The sequence below is a fragment of the Hippoglossus stenolepis genome, chromosome 21, assembly GCF_022539355.2.
Source record: "Hippoglossus stenolepis isolate QCI-W04-F060 chromosome 21, HSTE1.2, whole genome shotgun sequence".
In the NCBI taxonomy this organism is placed as follows: Eukaryota; Metazoa; Chordata; class Actinopteri; order Pleuronectiformes; family Pleuronectidae; genus Hippoglossus; species Hippoglossus stenolepis.
The window spans coordinates 5,730,894-5,749,862 of NC_061503.1; the positions used below are offsets into that span (position 1 = coordinate 5,730,894).

General features: G+C 39.7%; 1 protein-coding gene across 2 annotated transcripts in view; it reads right to left on the reverse strand.

The window, feature by feature from the left end:
- Window positions 1-18,969, reverse strand: part of pemt (phosphatidylethanolamine N-methyltransferase) — a 58,490-nt gene that overhangs the window by 38,402 nt on the left and 1,119 nt on the right. The window contains exon 2 of one of the 2 annotated variants that reach the window (XM_035146523.2): window positions 16,247-16,354. In XM_035146523.2, coding sequence (XP_035002414.1) covers window positions 16,247-16,354 — 108 coding nt within the window. Of the gene's footprint in view, window positions 1-6,311; window positions 6,654-16,246; window positions 16,355-18,969 lie in introns of those variants that run through there. The other variant, XM_035146524.2, reaches the window with a different exon arrangement.

The following is an 18,969-nucleotide window of genomic DNA, read 5'->3' on the forward strand; positions in this document are numbered from 1 at the left end:
CACTGACAATAGATCAAAATGTGCAAATTACCAACAATAACATTGTATTAAAGTACAGCTGTGTGCCACGGAGAACAGCATGCAAACAAACACAAATGCACACACACGCACCGACAAGCTGTATTAATGCGAGGATGTGTGTCCTACTGGAGTAACAACGAGAAAGGGAACAAGAACATCGGATCACATGCACACCAGGAACATCCTGATTAAGTCCTCACTCAATTCAGAAAACACTGATTGAATATTCAAATATCTGGGGATTTGTGGACATTTTGTCAACAGCAGTGCATAAACACTGAGAGCACACGCTCTTTCAATATAGCAAACTAAATTTAGAGAAAAATTAATTGAAATCTGGGGACAGGACGACAGAAAATGTAGCCATACTATAGCAGGGTGGCTCCAAGGAATGGAATGTTAATTAATTAGTCCACCAATGTATTGTCATCATAGTTGACATTGACAGAAATTGATCCACATCTTGTCTGCTGACATAACAAAAGGGGGTCATAGATATTTACGCATCACTCCTCATTATAATAATGTTATCACATCTTGGAAAGTGAAGTTGGAGCCTGGACGCCAAACTCAAACTATGTTCGCCTACTGCAATAATAATTTAAAATCTGAGCTGTCTGACTGAAATTAGATTATAAAATGTTATTGACAAAAAGGAGACACAAATCAGATGATTGTATACATACATACATATATATTGTTAGTACACACACACACACACACACACACACACACACACACACACACACACACACACACACACACACACACACACACACACACACACACACACATATATCATTGCCCACTGACCACCAATTAATTTGCCCCAAAATGTCCCTATCATGTAAGTGTAAAACCTAATGAGACTATGACTCCTGTTAAGGCTGCATCGTTCCACTTTCAGGCAAAGGCGGGAGGTCAAATCTATTATATGACCCTGATTATGTCACCAACAATGATTTAGCTGAAATGTTTACAGACTGCAAAGCTGCAAAATGAATATATTCAAATGTGAAGGCTATGGATCTAAATGTATCTCCTTATATCACTTTTACTCTGGGCATCAAAATTAACTGATTCAAATTAAAACACATTAAATCAGAACAGTGTTGGCTAATTCAAAGGTGAAAATGTACCCAAATACAGCCGCAAGTTGTGATGGCCTCAGACTGTGGCTTGTTTGTCGTGGACACAGTTACGTGAATACTTTCATTGCCCTCCAGGTACAGAAACATTTCATTCACACAGTGACCTTGGTTTCGTGACACTGATCATCTGCCTTGATGAAAAGGTCTGAACATAAAGAGTATTTATCAGTCGTGATACAGCAGACCGAAGCACAAGGTGGAAGGAAGAACAGGCATTTTTTTTCTTTTATTGTGTAAGTTATGAAAGCCTTGAAACTGAAACGACAACTGGGCACTTGCAGCTCATCCAGAGTTGAGCTTGTTGTGGACAGCCTGACTAAATTCTTATGCATAACTTTTACCATGACCAATTCATGCCTAACCTTGACCTTAACCTAAACACAATTCACATCTTATCTCCAACCTTAACCAGGACCTCAGAAATGAGGTTCTGCCTCATTAGGACTGAACTTTGGTCTCTATGAGGTCTACTGGTCCTGACAAAAGAGGTAACACAAATGAGTACACATGCATATCCACATGCTAACAAATCTCAGACTACCCTGTGTGGGTACATCTGAGGTCACATCACCCTACCAATCAGGGTAATTGAGTCCAGTGAATAAAAGCATTAAAAACAATGAACTAAAACATTAGTCGCTCACTGAATTCATGAATATCTATAACCTGGCTGAGAAAAGTACAATAGTTTGATTAATGACTCAGATCTGCTTTGTTATGTTCTGTTATCTTTAGTATCACAGTCATTTGAGGACAACCCGCATTAAGTGATTTTGTTTGCTTCAGCTAAACAAGACTCACATGATCGTGATTAATGATTTTTCTATAGCTCAAACAACATGGGGTTTTTTTAACGGCCAAAGCATAGATATTAAAAGAATATCTTAACACTCATTAATATGTATTCACGCTTATATTATGTTTGTTTTTTTGCATCAGATAAAACAGCAATTTAATAATAACAACAGATGATGAACAAAACAGTTGAAGTTATTGAAAATAAAATATTAAATTGTATTATTAATCAATTCTGTGAATTGTTTCTATTTTCTTAAGTAGATCCGCATTCTACTTTTTGAATTTACAATGATAAATAATCACAACTTATCACAGAACTAAACCCTGAAGAGATATTTTATTCATCACCCTTGTGAATTTGGACATTGGCTGAAGCCAATTGACTCAAAATACCAGATATTTTTCAGATGTCTATTATTGGATTTATCTTGCTCTCAGCAGTCTAAGAGACGACTTTAGCTGTGTGAGACAAAGGACCACTGCAGCAGATGACGCGAAAAGGAAGAGCTGAAGAGTAATTTTGTTTCCAAAGATGTAGGTCACTAGGCAGCACTGACCGGATGACACCCACTCCATATGCAGGGAAAGGATTAGATGATGTTTGCTCTATCGGCTTCATCGCCACATGCATGCAGGTTGATAATGCATGTACCGGGTGGCAGCTATTTGTTCAGGTGAGCCTGACCTCTGCTTGCGAGGGCAGAGTGGGTGGGGAGATATTACATTTGTGCAGCTACTGAGAAAAAGCAGTATACTTTGATTGCAGATGCACTGGGTCGCTATAGACCAAAATATCTGAAAAAAAAGCAGACAAGGCAAACTGTCAAGCTTTGGATTGCCCTACATGTTAAAGTGGTGTGCTTGGGTCTTTTATAAGCATAAGGAATTAACTGAATAGTCCATCTGCACAAATGTAAACTGAAAATGTAAGCAAGCCTGGCTAACTAGCCTACTAACAACGGATTAAATGAAGCCAAAATATCTCAGATATGAACGTTTCCATCTTGCAGATTTGAAACCAGAGTCTGCGCAGTAACATTTGGGGGATGGGCCACGGTAGCGAGGTCCTGCTGATACACGCCCTTGACCAAATTCAGTTTCACTTGTCATTCATGAGGTTTCACCGTTTTTATAGCATCAAAGAACTAATTAAAACCACAGTTAAAAATCACCATTTGATTATGTATCAGTGTGATGAGAGCTACCTAAATGACAGAAACCATCTTTGATGTGGAGGAGGTGCAATATGTGACCAATACTGCAGCCAGCCACCAGGTGGCGATCGATACACTCTGGCCTCACTTTTGGGGAGCAGTAGTCTTTACACACAGTGTTTGATTTTGACACAAGTCACCTACAAACATTACACAAGTCAAAACTGAGTTTTCAACTAAGTGGCAGTGTTTGTTTACCGCTGACAAAATCTGCCATGGAGCAGTCGTTTAGTCACAACAAACTTAAAGAGCCTTGGGCCGGAAATGAATGGCCTGCTTTCATTTACATCTTTGTGAAATCAAAGACACATTGTTAAAAAAAATGACTGGGGCTTTTGAGTGGTGACTCTTCAGCTGTCACTGTAAAGAGCCTACAGCCCTGAATAGGAACGTTCGACACCCAGTGATGAGCAGGGAGAATGTTCAATTATACAGGACTGGCGTAATGCTACTGCTGCACATTGGATTATTAAGAGGGGATATTCAAGTTAACTCACAATCACCTCACTGTATAATACCCCTGTGGACATTGAAGGAACAGAAGTCACTTCTGAACACTAAATTCAAGACTCTGAGAGCTCACAAAATGTCGTTACTGTAGAAATCTAAAAGTAAAACTGTTTCTTGAAAAGAATATAAGCACACACACACACACACACGCAGAGAAGCAGCATACAAACTCTGACACTTTAATGCACAGTCTTCAGCTGATGCCGCCTTGCTAATAATCATCCTAAATATAACTGCCATTGAGTCTGTGTTAAAAAAAAAAAAGGCTTGTTCCCATGTGTGCAACACTTGTGCGTCAGACCATAAAAATAATCTCTGCCAGGGGCTATCATGACAGCATTTAAAGTGAAGAGTCCTCGTGCAAAACACAAATAACTGTGCTTTGATACTCGATATCTAAGAGTAGGTGTCTTTTGCTCTATAATTAAGTTCTTCAACTCTAACTAAAAAGTAAATAAATAATAACTAAATAAAAAGAAATATGAGTTGTGACACTGAAAACCTTAGCCAAAAAAATTCCAATCTGGTCCCTTTGGCACATTCTAATCCCATCATATATACATATCTTAATTAGTTTAATTCATATTTTTACAAGTTAACCTGCCTAATTGTAAATTATTGTGTCGAAAAATCCGGCTTCTTGTGGGTTTTAGCCAACAAAGCTTTTATTATATAAATGTTTTATAGAGAAAACAGAAGATCAGTATCAGCTCACAGCTGTTTTTACAACATCTTGTGATCGGGTGGATGCTGTAAACCACACAAAAGATTTGTGAATAATGGTTTTCAATATTTTCTTCTCAAAACATGATTTGATATAACAAAGTACCCAGCTGTAGCTATGAAGTGATTTTTTTTCATGGACCGTTTCATGGTATACGGTGGTAAAATTACCAAAGGTTACTTGTTCCGTTTAATCTTTAATTACCGTAATTATCGTGATGATTTGGTTGATACTGTCCAGTATCAAGCAAAGTCAGCAAGTCTTCAAGATGCAGGCAAAGCAAGCGCAGCATTTGCTGTGTGTTGTTAAAACATGGTGGAAGTAGCAGCAGGCTGGTGGGGGCAGTAACAGCAGGAGAACTGTAATCTCTAGCCATAACAAATCCTAACATCTACTGTTGACAAAATACGTTCGTTTAACAAACACTGATATTTTGTCCCGACTCTGACGTTTGGGGTCGACGTCTGCACTTAAAGGTCCAGTGTGTTAGATTTAGGTGAGAGAGATCTATTGGCCAAAATTGAATATAAAATAAACCAAGTGATGTTTTCACTAGTGTGTTTCATCTAAATTGTACGAATTGTTGTTTTCTTTACCCTAAAATGGACCCTTTATATTTAAATACTTTGTATTTACACCAGGAGTGGGTCCTTTCTATGGAGGCCGCCATGTTTTTTACAGTAGCCCAGACTGGACAAACTAAACTCCTTTTGAGTTGTTATGACAACTGAAGGCTGCCACAGGTTCTCTTTCATGTTTGTAAGGGGAGGGAGATGTGAGGGGGATTCAGCTGCAACATGCATATTCACCACTAGATGTAACTTCTTACACACTGAACTTTTAACAGAACAATTTGTCTCATCTTCTATAAAAAATGAATTTTATCATCATTTTAATTGATGATCTATATTATGTCAATATAAAACTTGGTGAAATTACTGTGTACCTGTTGTAATGTTCTAACATTTACAGCACATTTGAATAATACTGCTAATGGTGATAACTATAATTGTCATACAAACTTTTCCCACCGTTTCATCTCTGCCCAGCTGAAACCTCTGCTCAGTCATTGGAGACACTTGGACTACCTGACTGAAGTCTGTGTTTCTCATCTGCACAGTTTGCTTGTATTTATTTAAAGTTAGTAATTAATCAGTGGTATGCTGCCGCCCACGCTGACATCACAGTGCACTTTCTCTTGGGTTTGTTTTAGTCCCTTTTGCTTTGGAGGGTTTTCAACTCCCCTAACCTCAGCTCCCTCAGCCCTCCTGAAGAAAGGAAACACCTATCCCTTTCCCTTTTCTCACTCCAACACGTCCCTCCTTTTGGCCGTCTAACTGCTGATGACTCATTCAAACATGATCTCTCTCAGGACCCAGGCACCAGATAAGGCCCCTAAGAGAAGCTGCACGACGTTTGGCCTCGGTCTCAGCTGTGATAAGGGCTCAAAAGCAGACAGAGAATGATTGAGTTACGATTAAATTGAGGTGCCAGGTCTTTGGGTGTCGGTTCAGATAACCTATGAAGACTTTAACACTCTGCAAAGCAAATGTAGCCACCATTTTATTGTCTCATGTATCCCCAAACCCACTTTATACATTTGAATTCTTTTTTAACTGCATGTAATTTCACCCATAACAAGCCATTGAATACATTTTCCGTGTCAGTGTTAATACTTGTCTCGGGGAGTTCTACTACAAGCAATTAGTTAACCAAGACTTCCATCTCTGGTTGAGGCTAGCACCTCGAGAATGTACTTACTGGATATTCACACAGATCTTTGATCAAACTGTCAACTGGCTGCATTTGGGCTAACCTGGCACCAGATTTGGATAAGTAATACCTCTTGTTCAACCAAATTAGGGTTAGGAATAGGCAGGTAAAAAGACTCACTTCACATTGCCAATAGTGGAGTTTGGCTTCCTGTCTGGGTGTTTTTTGTGCCCGGTGAGTCATGTTCGATGTCATGAAGGTGCCAGAAACTGGAAAGCTCTCACCTTGCTCTCTTGTCGGTGTTGCCTCTTGCCAGACATATTGCACATTGTTTCCAAGATGTAAAAAAACAATTAGCACACAAATGTCTGAGGCTATTTACGTGAAAATGCACGGAAGTTCAACGTCATAGCGTTGCAAAGAACAAGAGCAGCAGTGGCTTCTAGACTGCCAAAATAAGGAAGAAGAAATTAGCACATTCACCAGGGTGTCATGTTTCCATCACTGACGATCAGAGCTGGAGGCGACAAAAACCTGTGTCTACTGCAGAGTGAATATCCATTCCTGTTGCAGGCAAAAGTCCGGTGGTTGGGGGATATTTTGACTGGTGGATAAGGGACTTAAAGTTGCAGTGTGTAGAATTTAGTTAGATAAAGTGGTGAAGTGTCATGTTGCAGCTGAACACCCCTCACCTCATCCTCCCCTTCCAAATATGAAAAAGAACCTGTGGTAACATTCACGTGTGTTTAGTTTGTCCAGTCCGGGCTACTACAAGAAACATGACGGCCTCCATAGAGAGGACCCCCCCCGATGTAAATATAAAGTATTTCAATATAAAGGGCCAATTCTAGGGTAAATAAAACAACAATTTGTATAATTTAGTTGAAACACACACGTGAAAACATCACTAGGATTAATTTTATATTAAATTTCTGTCAATAGATCCCTTTCACCTAAATCTTACACACTGAACCTTTAAGAAGAAGGTGTGGAATAATACATTTTCACTTTTCCAATCTGTCCATTGTGAGTTTGGCATTGTTATCAGAGTGCAATCAGTGGAGTACTCTTCCATTGACCCATGGTGCCCTCTGGTTGGGAATCACTGCCTAAAAAGAAAGCAAAGCTCTGCATTTTGCAAGTCAATTCCTTTTCGCTGGCTTCAAAAGAGACTTTAAAATGCACTTTTACAACAGTACATTCAAGCCACAGCAGAATATGGTTTGCGCTGCAGTCTTCCAGCTGCAGTTATACAGATAGTTCCCACATACTGTTATCTAAAGCCTGGCACCATGTCCCATTGGTTTCAGCTGAGACGTCAGCCTGAGGCGAGAGATAAAACAAGAAGGAACAGGTTAACCACTTTTCTTGAGAGCCTTCATGTCAGCGTGACTTGTATCTACAGCAGCCTCCCACTGCATTAGACAGACAAATCTCACTTACGACCAGATCTGACTTTGACATATCTGCTGAGTCTGGGGCCGGGGCCACCTGTTGCTATCCAGAAAAGAAGAAGGTTGACAATGAATGAGGCATCAGATTCGCATGTGCATGAGGCACAGCTTTCATCTTCTGTGCCACATCTGTTAGTGTTGCCACCAATCACGGAAGACAGGAATACTGCTCCTGTTGCCCAGGTAACTGGTTCACAAGGGTTTAAATGATGAAAGATGCAAATGAAAAAAACCTTTTAAAATATCTGTGGCATTAACCTTTCCTCTTCGCTGACTGCGTTTAGTTGACGTAAGCAGACTGAGCTGACAATGGAAAATGAGATTCCACTTTGGCATGAAAATAATTTTGTCTTCATAATATATAAGTTTGTTCACGATTCTTTTCAGAAAAGAAAAACTTTACTCGGTAAGATGCTGAAACGCAGAACATCGATCGATCCATCCATCCATACTGCTTATCCCTTTGGGCTGGACCTAATAGCTGACGTTGAGCAGAAGTGTGTGTCAGGTCACCAGCTTATTGCAGGGTCGATGCACAGAGACCGAGGCAGACAACCATTCACATTCACACATACAGGCGATTTAGAAACCAGCAGCAAAACAAGTCCAGAAAATCGAATGATGTGCTTGGAAAAGTCCAAGGCTCAAAATCAAATCACTGTGTCTGTTTGTGTTTCACAACTGAGTTTATGAGTTCAAACGTGGCCGCGGTTTTCCTCCTTATCATGTTGAGTTTGGAATTATTCATTGTTTAATCCTATAATTGAATAAAGTGTGAATAAAAATAATAGAAATTAAAACGGTAAAAAAATAATGTTACTTAAAAAAATATAGAAAGAAATGCAAGCATTTTTGACTAATTCTGAGCATCATATCAAATGGAGCCTGTCTTTTCAAATAGGATTGCAAATTATAAAAATAAATAAATTAGAGGCCTACATCCTTTTGAAAGTTTTGTATCCTTTTACACTAGTTCACTTTCAGCAAATATGTCTGTAGTTTTAAATATGTCGACTTTGTTTTTAAGTCTTTTCAAACGTTTGGCAAAATAAGCGTAGACATGGTAATTTATCGCGAGTGTACTGTTGAACAATGTCCAAACAGATGCCTTACTCAACATCATTATACCATCCATTCTGTCTCAAAGCAGAAAAGCGAACAAGGCTGTGCTTTTCTAAAATACACTGAATTTCAGCAAGTACACACTGAGGGGCCCAGCTTCTCAACACGACCCCCTGCACACCAACAGAGGCTTATATAACTGGCTTATATTTTATGTTGATAGAGACGACTATAAACACATCTCTTATAAAAGCAACATTAAAATGCTGATTTATATATCACAATGCTCTCATGCAGAATAGACTCAAACTGGGAGTCTATAATTAAAGTGAGTCAGAAATAGATGTAAAAAAGAAATGTATTCATGACCCCAGAATGATGTAACTAAAAGTTACAGACCCAGATTAAAGGCCCAGTTTAAGGCTGCACGAGTTGAGGAAAATCTGCGATAAGGGATAACATTGTTCAATATTACGTTGATGACATCTTAAATAGACCAAATGAATAGACAAATATTAAAGTGTGCATATAGAGTTCAAATGTCTTCCTTATCCATTGTGCTCGCTAACCTCACAGTCACCACTAAATTAATCTGAGGGTGGCTGGCGGCAAACCGGGGCTTTATCTGGTTGAGCACATGATGTGAATAAACAGCCCATACATCCTGGGCTCCATGCCGAGGGTGTGAGGGTTTCTCCTAAGTGTCTGGAGGAATAAGAGGTAGCGCAGTGAGAGGTTCCTTATCAGGGTTCAGCCACATAATATTATCTCACTGTACCGCTCATTCAATTTCCATCCATCCTGGAACCTGTAGGGCCAATTAAAAATCATTTATCCAAGATGGGGTGGGTTTAATGACATGACTGACAGGGGAGCACCCAAAGGGAGCTCCACTGAAGCATTTTTGTTGGCAACCGCTATGGCTGACACAAATGTGGAGAGGTTTCATATTCTCAACAGTAAGGTACGTCTTCTGTCCATCTTCTGAATTAATTTTGTTCGTATTTGTGCACATCTTCTAAAGGCTTACAGATACGGATGAAACAAAGAGCAGCAGTACCATCAGAAATCTTGGGGGGGCAGTATAGCCAATAGTTCAAGCGTGACCATTTTAGGACACAAGGAACAAATTTCAACAATAGCGAAACCTTTTGATTGCAAGTTGGTAAACTCCGTGCTGCCCTCTAGTGGATGTATTGCATAACAAACATGCAAATGTTTCAACGTTTGGACAAATTTCTTTTCGTACATAAAGGCAGCATAAATAACCTTTGAAGTCACCATCCTGAAAGTAAAGGAACTAGATGGTGTATTTTCTCAAAAAGAAGATCAAACAAACTGCCGTTCATCATTGTGTCTTCATCATTTTTCTGTCGCTTTGCACTACCTCACATGTTTAATTGCTATGATTGGCTGTGCGCCTGCTCTGTGGCCCCAGGATATGAATCTGAGTGGGTGCAAAAAAGACTTAGGTATCAATGGGGAGTGGTAAGAGGGGAGATGAAGGGCTGGTCATAGAGAAAGAGAAAATTGCTTCTGTGTGATTCACTAACCCCTCACTGTGACACCGTTGGCGAGAGCAGCGGGACAGACTCAAAGGGGGAAACAGCAGGAGGCACAGAGGGGGAAATAGTGCAGAAGTAAGAAAGGAAACGAGGAAGCGGGGAAGAGGAGGTACACAGTGATTGAAACTGTGAAGAATACATATTGAAACATTTGCATGAGCAGATATTGAACCTAATGTCCACCCGGGTTATGTGTTATGTGATAGGGCAACATTTCCCACAGAATTGATTCAGTCTGTGGCAGTGGCACGGGTGCACCTGCAACTGAAGACACAACAACTCAAGGCTCTTTTTCATTCCCTATTGTTCATATTGTACTTCACTATTGTACTATCTTAGTTTACAACTTTATTGAAACATTGAACGCCTGGAGGAAAAGCAAAATGCAAAGTTATATGTATTATATATTAAAATTATACAAATAGCAAGTTTTTTATTGCGTTGCCACCTTTATAGTTTAATAAGCACAACACAAATATTTTGGAATTACAGCATGTTGTTTATGCTGAGCTTCTGCTTGCCCCCAAAATTATTCCATTGATTGTTTTTGTTTGTTCGGGTTTCACACGATGCAGCAAAATGCAAGCGTTTGCCACAATTCCCGTGGGCATTGGGGCTTGTGGAGGGAGCAATTTTCCACATCAGAAGAGCAGACACACTTTTCAATATCTTTTCCTTAGTCACTGTGCTCTCACAGTGTCAGGTTGATTTTTAGACTTAATTATAGTCTCTGTGGCTCAGCGTTCAATTGCCAAAATCCAGACAACCTAAATTGAAGAGAGCATTGATGTGGGCGCACATGACTGGGGCAGAGGGTGCTTTGCAGACATGTTTCACCTCAGTTTGTGAGCAGTCTGCCCTGTTGATAACAGCTGTTTGGGCCTGAGATGACACTATTCAGAGCTGAATATTTTTGCATGTTTTTCCGGAAAAAGTCATTTTATTCGATTTAGTTGCAGTGCTCCTAAGGTTTTGCTACAGTTCAATAAAAGGTAGGGCTGTCAGGCAAATGATATAAAGTATTTTAAAGAAAAAAAACATGAAAAGGAAGTAGGGTCCAATGTAAAATTGTTTACAGATAATTTCTTTACTATGAAAATACCTGACCTGTTTTGAGATCAAATCATAATGACAGACACATAGATACCACATCTATGCACTGCTTTACCTTATACTTTCCACCCGGAAAAAGTATGGCACTAAGTTGGTTTGTAAATGATCAAGGGTCATCGTGCAAGACAATCAATTGTTGTACGTATCTTGTGTAGTGTTCTCACAATGGAAGTCAACAGACATCGTTTCTGATACGCCTCTCAACCTTGGATGGGGTGACGTCATGCACCGCTTAACTGCATCGATTGCTATGCTTCCCACGTACCGGCCAATCAAGTCACATTCAAGCAAATAGTCAATCCCAGGTGCGAGCCAATCAAATAATTTCAATGCAAATGCATGTCCTGCTTGGTTAAAGGTATGAATATGAATACATGTGTTTAGATGAACACACAGATCGAAAAACAACCTTGTACTTCTATCTTAGTGAGAAAACTCATTGGCATATTGCATTCCCTAGCACCCTTAGCTGAACCTTAAGAGCCAAAATGTCCTCACTTTCCTAAAATATCCTCACTCCATAAAGTCTCGGCCCAAATGCTCCTCCCAAAGGTACCTGTACTAGTACACAAACATTCACAGAAGACACAAAATCAGTTTGCAGCATCAATACAACGTTATGTCCTCCTCAGTGGGAGGAAATAACCCAATCTGAACCCAATGCCACCTCGACAATCAGTCCAATCAGTATGCAGGTGTAACTGGTGTCTGAAAGTGTCTGGATGTGGGTCTTAAGAGAGTGCTTTGCTGCCGCGACTGACAAAGAGCAGCTGCACTTTGCAGACGTTTTCAGACACTGTAGATGAGTCACTGTGTGGGCGCGCGCGCACACACACACACACACACACAGTAAAGGTCATAAACCTTGCCTTCTCCATGTTAGTGGATGGGACATGGACCAAACTAAAAAGTGAGTCATTGTAGGTAGTGCTCATCACACTGTAAATTTGGTTTTAATTTGTTATTTGATGGAATAAGTATGTGGTGAAACTTCATGATTGACAGCTGAGATTGGCTTACGATTGGTTGAGCGTGTGCGTCAATGTGACTTTGATGCCACGGTTCCACTACTGTGCAGACTCTGGCACCTGCATGCATGTCATGCTCATGTCAGTTGTGAAAAAAAAGAAAAGGGTATGAAGAGGTAGCTGGAGGCTGGTAAATTCTGATCTGTGTTTACACACACACACACACGAGATTTCAAGGAACAGGCCTTGCTGTGTCTCTGTTCCACTGTAGACACTGATGTGTTCAGTACAAATGCAGGTGAGGAGTCTTTCCTCTGATACTTGAGGGTATAAGCACACACAGTGAGTCAGGTATTAAAATGGGAGAGACTTTCCCTTGACCCGGTCACTGACGTCTGAGCCTTTTTATGTTCAACTGGCAAAATAAAACCACAGTGACAACCACATTGTGCAGTCTTGGAGATTTGTTCAAAAGCTTTCTCAATGTTACCAGCTGAGATGTATCCTCCTATCTAGATTGTGTCTACCTATCTCTAGATGAGGTAGACACAATCTTTATCAAAAGCCAGTCTCCCCAGAAAACATTCAGACATTCACAGAGTTTCTTCGTACCTGCTGCCTTTTTGCTGACTCCTCATATCAGAAGGTCATCCTTGATGATGTGAGGTTGCCTGATATGCAAATGAGGCCACAAGAAAGTGACTAAAAACGGAGGTAGATCTTTTTCATCTTGCATCCCCCTATATTAATAGATAATTGGTGACCCTGAGAAGAACCACTTCTGGATAACGCAACCAATAGAAAACAGACATAAACTTGTTGAAGATGTGTTCTCCTAAAGTTTAATTTATTCTGCAGTGTTGAGTCCTATGGTCATCTCACTCAAACTAGTGGCTACAGTGCCCCCCCATGATTTCCGGTGGTACTGCTCCCTTTCATCTGTTTCGTCAATATTTGTACAATTTCAAATATGGAAAAAATGTACGTAGAGTACAGACTGAAGGCTCTGTTTCCATTTGCATATACAGTATGTATCCAATGTTGACGATAGACAGCTATCTCTGATATGTGTAGGGCCTGATACATGGAACCATCTTGAACCCTAATGTATCTACAGTTTTACGTCAATATTAACTTGATTAACCTCAAACTATTAGTCGGTTAATTTTGTACCAGCAGGTCAGCGTGCCCTCACTCTGCAACCTGCAACTTATCAAGAAAAAAAAGCTTCCCGTTTCACCCACCAGTCTTGGATGAGATCAGGGAAGGGAGGAGGGTGTAGGTGGAAAGCGATTTGGCAGTGATATTAATCAGTGATGTAGAAATGCAAGATGCGACCTCATCCGAAAAGCTATGGGCAGGCAGCCTGGAGGATGTGTGGATGAAAATGTTGAAATGAATGCAGTCTTTCATATCTTTCTTACTGACTGATACATAGTTTGGTCTAAACTAATAAAAAGATGAAGAAATACCCACAACACGTCCTCTGCTGAATTATTTATGCTGCACAAATGTAATTTTTTTGAACAACTACAATAAATCATGGTTATGTAAATAAGCAACTGTTGGAGTAAAGTTCACAGTTGATAATACATCAGTTTTGTGTTTGCAGCTTGTTTTTTTAACAGCTGCAAAATGACTCCAAAAAATATATATTTAATGCAAGTTTTCTTTAATCCTTCAATATGTAACCTCTGCCACTAGGGGTCACTCATCTAAATCACTAACAAAAAGACCTAGTTTGATGAAGCCGTGAGGCAGCGTGGATTCATCGGAAAATTGTCTTCACCAATAACTAGCTAACTGGCAAGCAGTGTGTTTTTCCTTCGACACACGTTGTCTATAGTTATAGCAGAGGTAGGCAAAGCCTATGTATAATATGACAATTTGCAGCTAAAGAGAGAAATCTGGTTTTTCAGCCGCTCATGAAGACCAAATAAAGACGAGAAGGGGAGTGAATATTACTTAGTGTGTATGCTAAACCTTCAGTGCTTTCAGGCGTACGGTCCTGGCACAACACATGCAGCACACTGATGCCCAGGAAACAAGGCAACAGCGTGACCTGCGTCGAATGATGTACTTTACCACTTCCTTTCATCTAAATGTCATCAGAGATGTTCCTCGGACCAGGCTTCTGGGAACAAAGTGACACGTTGGCACCCTAATTTGATATATTTCTTCGCAAAATCCCATTTGTTAGCCATCACATGTGACAGACATTTGACCAGAAACTTGAGTAATCGCTGGGATACAAGGCAGTTTCAACATCCTCTCTCATCCCTTACCCTTAAAGAGATGGAAGTCCATTAAAATCGAATGAATCATCATCCCTGATCATACTCGCAAGAATAAAGGCTGTGGCTCGAACAGACGAGATGAAAAGATCTCTTAAAGGATGTCTAAATTCCATCAGTCCTAATACCGTGTACCTCAACCCACATTAGTCACTTACAGCTTATTTTACAGCACAATACACAAAAAAGGTGATTTGGGATCACATGCAGGGCCAAGAGCACCTCAGCAAAATTAACTTCAACCCGATTGGCTTCTCCTCTGTGTGATGAGTGTCTGTCTGATGAACATGTGTCCAGCTGAGGTTCACAGTTGCTATTGTGGACTGCAAGGGTCACTGTCTTTACGAAAAGGATACGTCAGGACTCTTGTAGTCACCACAAATGGAACTAAACACTATAATGATCTATGACATGCAAGATTATGTGATGTGTGGCCAATATGATATCGACTGCAATCAGTCTTGAACCCCTGATGATGAAAGACATTTTTGCAGATTAAATCATGAAAATCACATTGTCATCTTGTCTGGGAAGCGTAACACTGATGTAGAGGGGCTCTTTCATCAGGCTCACAGACACTGTCGAGGCAGTTTGCCTTGATTTGACAAAGACAGAACAATAATCAGTGTCAGCCTATCTGTGCACAGATAACTGCAGCTGCCAACACTTAGGTTCCCAAAGGCTCCTTATCTGAGTTATTGGCCCGAGACTAAGTATCGTCAGGAGGATAAAGAAAATCGAGTCTTGTTTTTGTTCCACTTTGATCTAAACTATATTCACACAATAGAGTAAGAACTCAGGGTGAATAAAGCCGCTTTCAGACATGCACTGTACTCCTGCTGGAGTAGAGGAACTGTGTGTGAGATTGCAAATGTCTGAATCTGAGACTTTCTCCTGCAAGAAAAACCTGTGGAGAATGTCCGAGTGAGACCATGTGATAATATAGCAGGAGATTATCCAGAGGTTATTATCCACAAACGAGTGGCGGGTTGATCAAGTTTCTTAACACATGATGGATGCAAAACTGAAAAACACAAAACTAAAATCTCAGGATCTAAAAGAGGAGTCATACATGTAGAAGACACAGAGGAAGATGTCATCTTGGAGAGATGAAATTCAAGAGCTTTTGGTGATAAGTGCTAAAGCCAGTGTTAATGTGCTGTAAACAAAAACACATGATTTCCGCAGTGGAATTACTGTTACGTCCTGCCTCTTGCATGCTGCCCCCCCCCCCTCCCCTCACCTGTACACTCCAAGACGTCTCATGAAAAAATGTGAGCAGAGAATCTCCTGCTGCGTCTTTCATGTGTGAAAAGAAAAACTTAAGTGCAAGCCCTGACCCCATTGTCCAGACATTTTCCAGAATTCATGTCTGAAAGCAGCTTAATGAAATGTTTCAAGTGGAAATTCACAGTTTCCCCATGAACCTTCCCCCATTCACATGAAAGTGTCCAAGCTGGAAACAAATGAAATAAACTGCCTTTAAGCTTAAATTCATTTATGTTTGTAAGCAACTAAAGTCCAATTAGCTGTACTTTTTCTTAAATTCTTCAAACTTATATCTCCAGACAAAGTTACGGAAGATCAAGTATATGTGAGGCATTACATAATTGTTTTTGGAGCTATAATATCTACAATATTATCCACAGGGGTTCTTACCACATTCCAGAAGAGAGGGTTGAATATGATGGCAATTATGGCGATGCAGAAGCTGGAGTCCCGAAAGATAACATTCTTAAGGAGTTCTTCCATCAGCGTTAAGTCCATCTGAGAGAAAGGAGCATGAGGAAAGGTTGTGAGCAGAATGAAAATGACAAAAATCCCCCAAAAAGCATTGTTTCATTAAAAAGACAGATTATTACTTACTGTAAGTGTGGCCTGTAATACCATCTTCAATAATAAAGGTATCAAATATGCTCATTTAATCCCACACTGTAATTCAAGAGACCCAGTAAGAGCATCCGTAATTTTCTGGTTCTTTAGAATGCTTATACGGTTTTGGTCATAAATAATATTTGCTTCAATTTTATCAATGTGTTTTTGACATGGGGGGGACGTTTTGGGCAGTCAGTCAAAAAGCCAACTAATCAGTTATGTTTGATTCTAATAAAAAACATGTGCATGTACATTTCATGAGCTCTAACCTCAGCTTCTAATTAAAGTGAGCATGATGTGAGTAAAGGGCCTGTTTAGCTGTATCACATACTGCATAATGTAAATGTGTGCGCTCAGTGTAAATGTCCATACACCACACAGACGATTGTAGGTTCAGCCACAGAATTAATTCAATCTATGGAGGTAATGGGGCACACATGCATTGGCACCACGGTCACTCTCACATGCAACCGATTCAGAGTTACAGGTACACAGACTGAGGAGTTCAGGTCAGCACGGACTTATTACTATTTAATTTACTGTGTAATTTACTGCTGCATCACACCACCAGTAACAAGCTTTCATACAGTCATTTCATTGTATGAAGGGGAGAAGAGTGATGACAGGAATGACGCAAGAATATATTCTTGTAACAGATACATGCAGATTAACCAGTAGCATAAAAGCTGTGGCCGATTGTGGTCGTACTGACTTCCCTTATCTCTCTCTGTGTGTTTTTTTAGCTTATACCCACTGACGCCAGAGATGAAGAGCAACTAAGTGTCTCTTAAACAGGGGCCCTCAGTTTGCATTGGGTGTTATGTATGAAAGTGTTGGGGCCAGAGGGGAAGTACAGCTACAAGACTTTCAAGTAATTTTTCAGTCTGACTGGGCCAATTGCATAAAAAGCTGATGGCCCTATGTATATTTTTAGGGTTAGGGTTTAGGTTTCAGTTAACTCTGATAGAGAAACAAGTAGAAGCAGCAGAATATGGTGTTTTGTAAAAAGGGATGGTAGTTCCTTTAGTAGCTAATACTCTTTATTAAACGTGTTCGATCAAACAGACATTTTGACATTTGTGGGTATTGCTATAGGAAACTTAGAGATAATGATTTATCCTAAAAAGAGCATAAATGTGGCCAGAGAGTCTTTCATTTGAGTTTGGAAAACCAGGTAATTTCAAAGGGTTCACATACTCTTAGTCGAATTGACAAAACGTCAGACGTTATCATACAAAAGTCTTTAGCTCGCCCCCAAATTTCAATTGTTTAAACTATATACATGTCCTATAGTCTTATTTTTTCAAATTAATAAGTTTTAATTATAAAAGAGCTCTGACCAGGACTTCATTAGTTGAGAAATAAGCTTGTTTTACTGTGAAAAACATAGCTTTTTGCAGCAACACTGAAATACAACACTGAATTTTATTTTAATGAAGTGTGCATTTTCCTTTACAGACAAAAAACTAATTATATAACAGTTACAGGGCTAAAATGAATATGTAATGTTGCATTAACTCTTCACCTTAAAAAATTTGATTTTGTGTATTAATTTAGACAGCTCTTCCATTCACTTGTAGTAATTACCTTCTATTTAAAACTACTTACGGTGGTGATACACTATGGACGGTGATTAGCTTTATCGTACTGGTGGCAAAGAAAATGATTTCAGCATAACCAGTACCATGATTACTCCAGAGGAGGTTTTTACTGCTTCACTGCACAAAATGATGATAGTGTATCTCTAGAGATAGGGAGGTCCCCTGATGATTTAACCACAGTGAACTTTATGGCTCAAATCCTACATCCATCTGTGTCTTGATTGCAGGGGACGGTCAGTGTATACAGGTACTGTAAGTGGCTGGTAATACACAACATGTACAACAACTGAAAAGGCAAAAGGCAAATGATTTAATTGTGTTTGTCAGCTACAGGCCACTACCTGAACTGCCTCTGGTTGTTTTTGTGAGGGTATTTTTTTTTTCAGTGATACAGGCCACTTGAGTTTGAGGGCTCTCACCTTGAATAAGTAGCTTGACCTTTCCTGAGTTATGGCGTTAAATAATTGTAAGGGACATGTTTGTGTAGAACATTATGATGTCACAGTGAACCTGACCTGTGACCTTTTTTGGATACAAAATGCCCTCACTTCTTCATTTTATCCCATTAGATATTGGTGCCAAATTGTGTTGTAATTGAACTGACTTATGTCAAAACACATGTTTTGTGATATCACATTGACATTGACCTTTGACCTTCTCTTGAACTCTAATCAGTTCATCCTTGAATCCAGTGGACGTTTGTCCCAGATGTGACGAAATTCCCTCAAAGTGAGATATGGTGTTCATGAGAAGGGACCGATGGACAATGTCAAAACTGTTTCATGCCTCCTACATGGAAGATTAAAAACATTTACGGCACAATGTAAACTATCAGCTACAAATGCTAAGGGATATTCAATTTTTTGTTAGCTTATTAGTTTTGTTTTGTTGTCAATGACATGACAT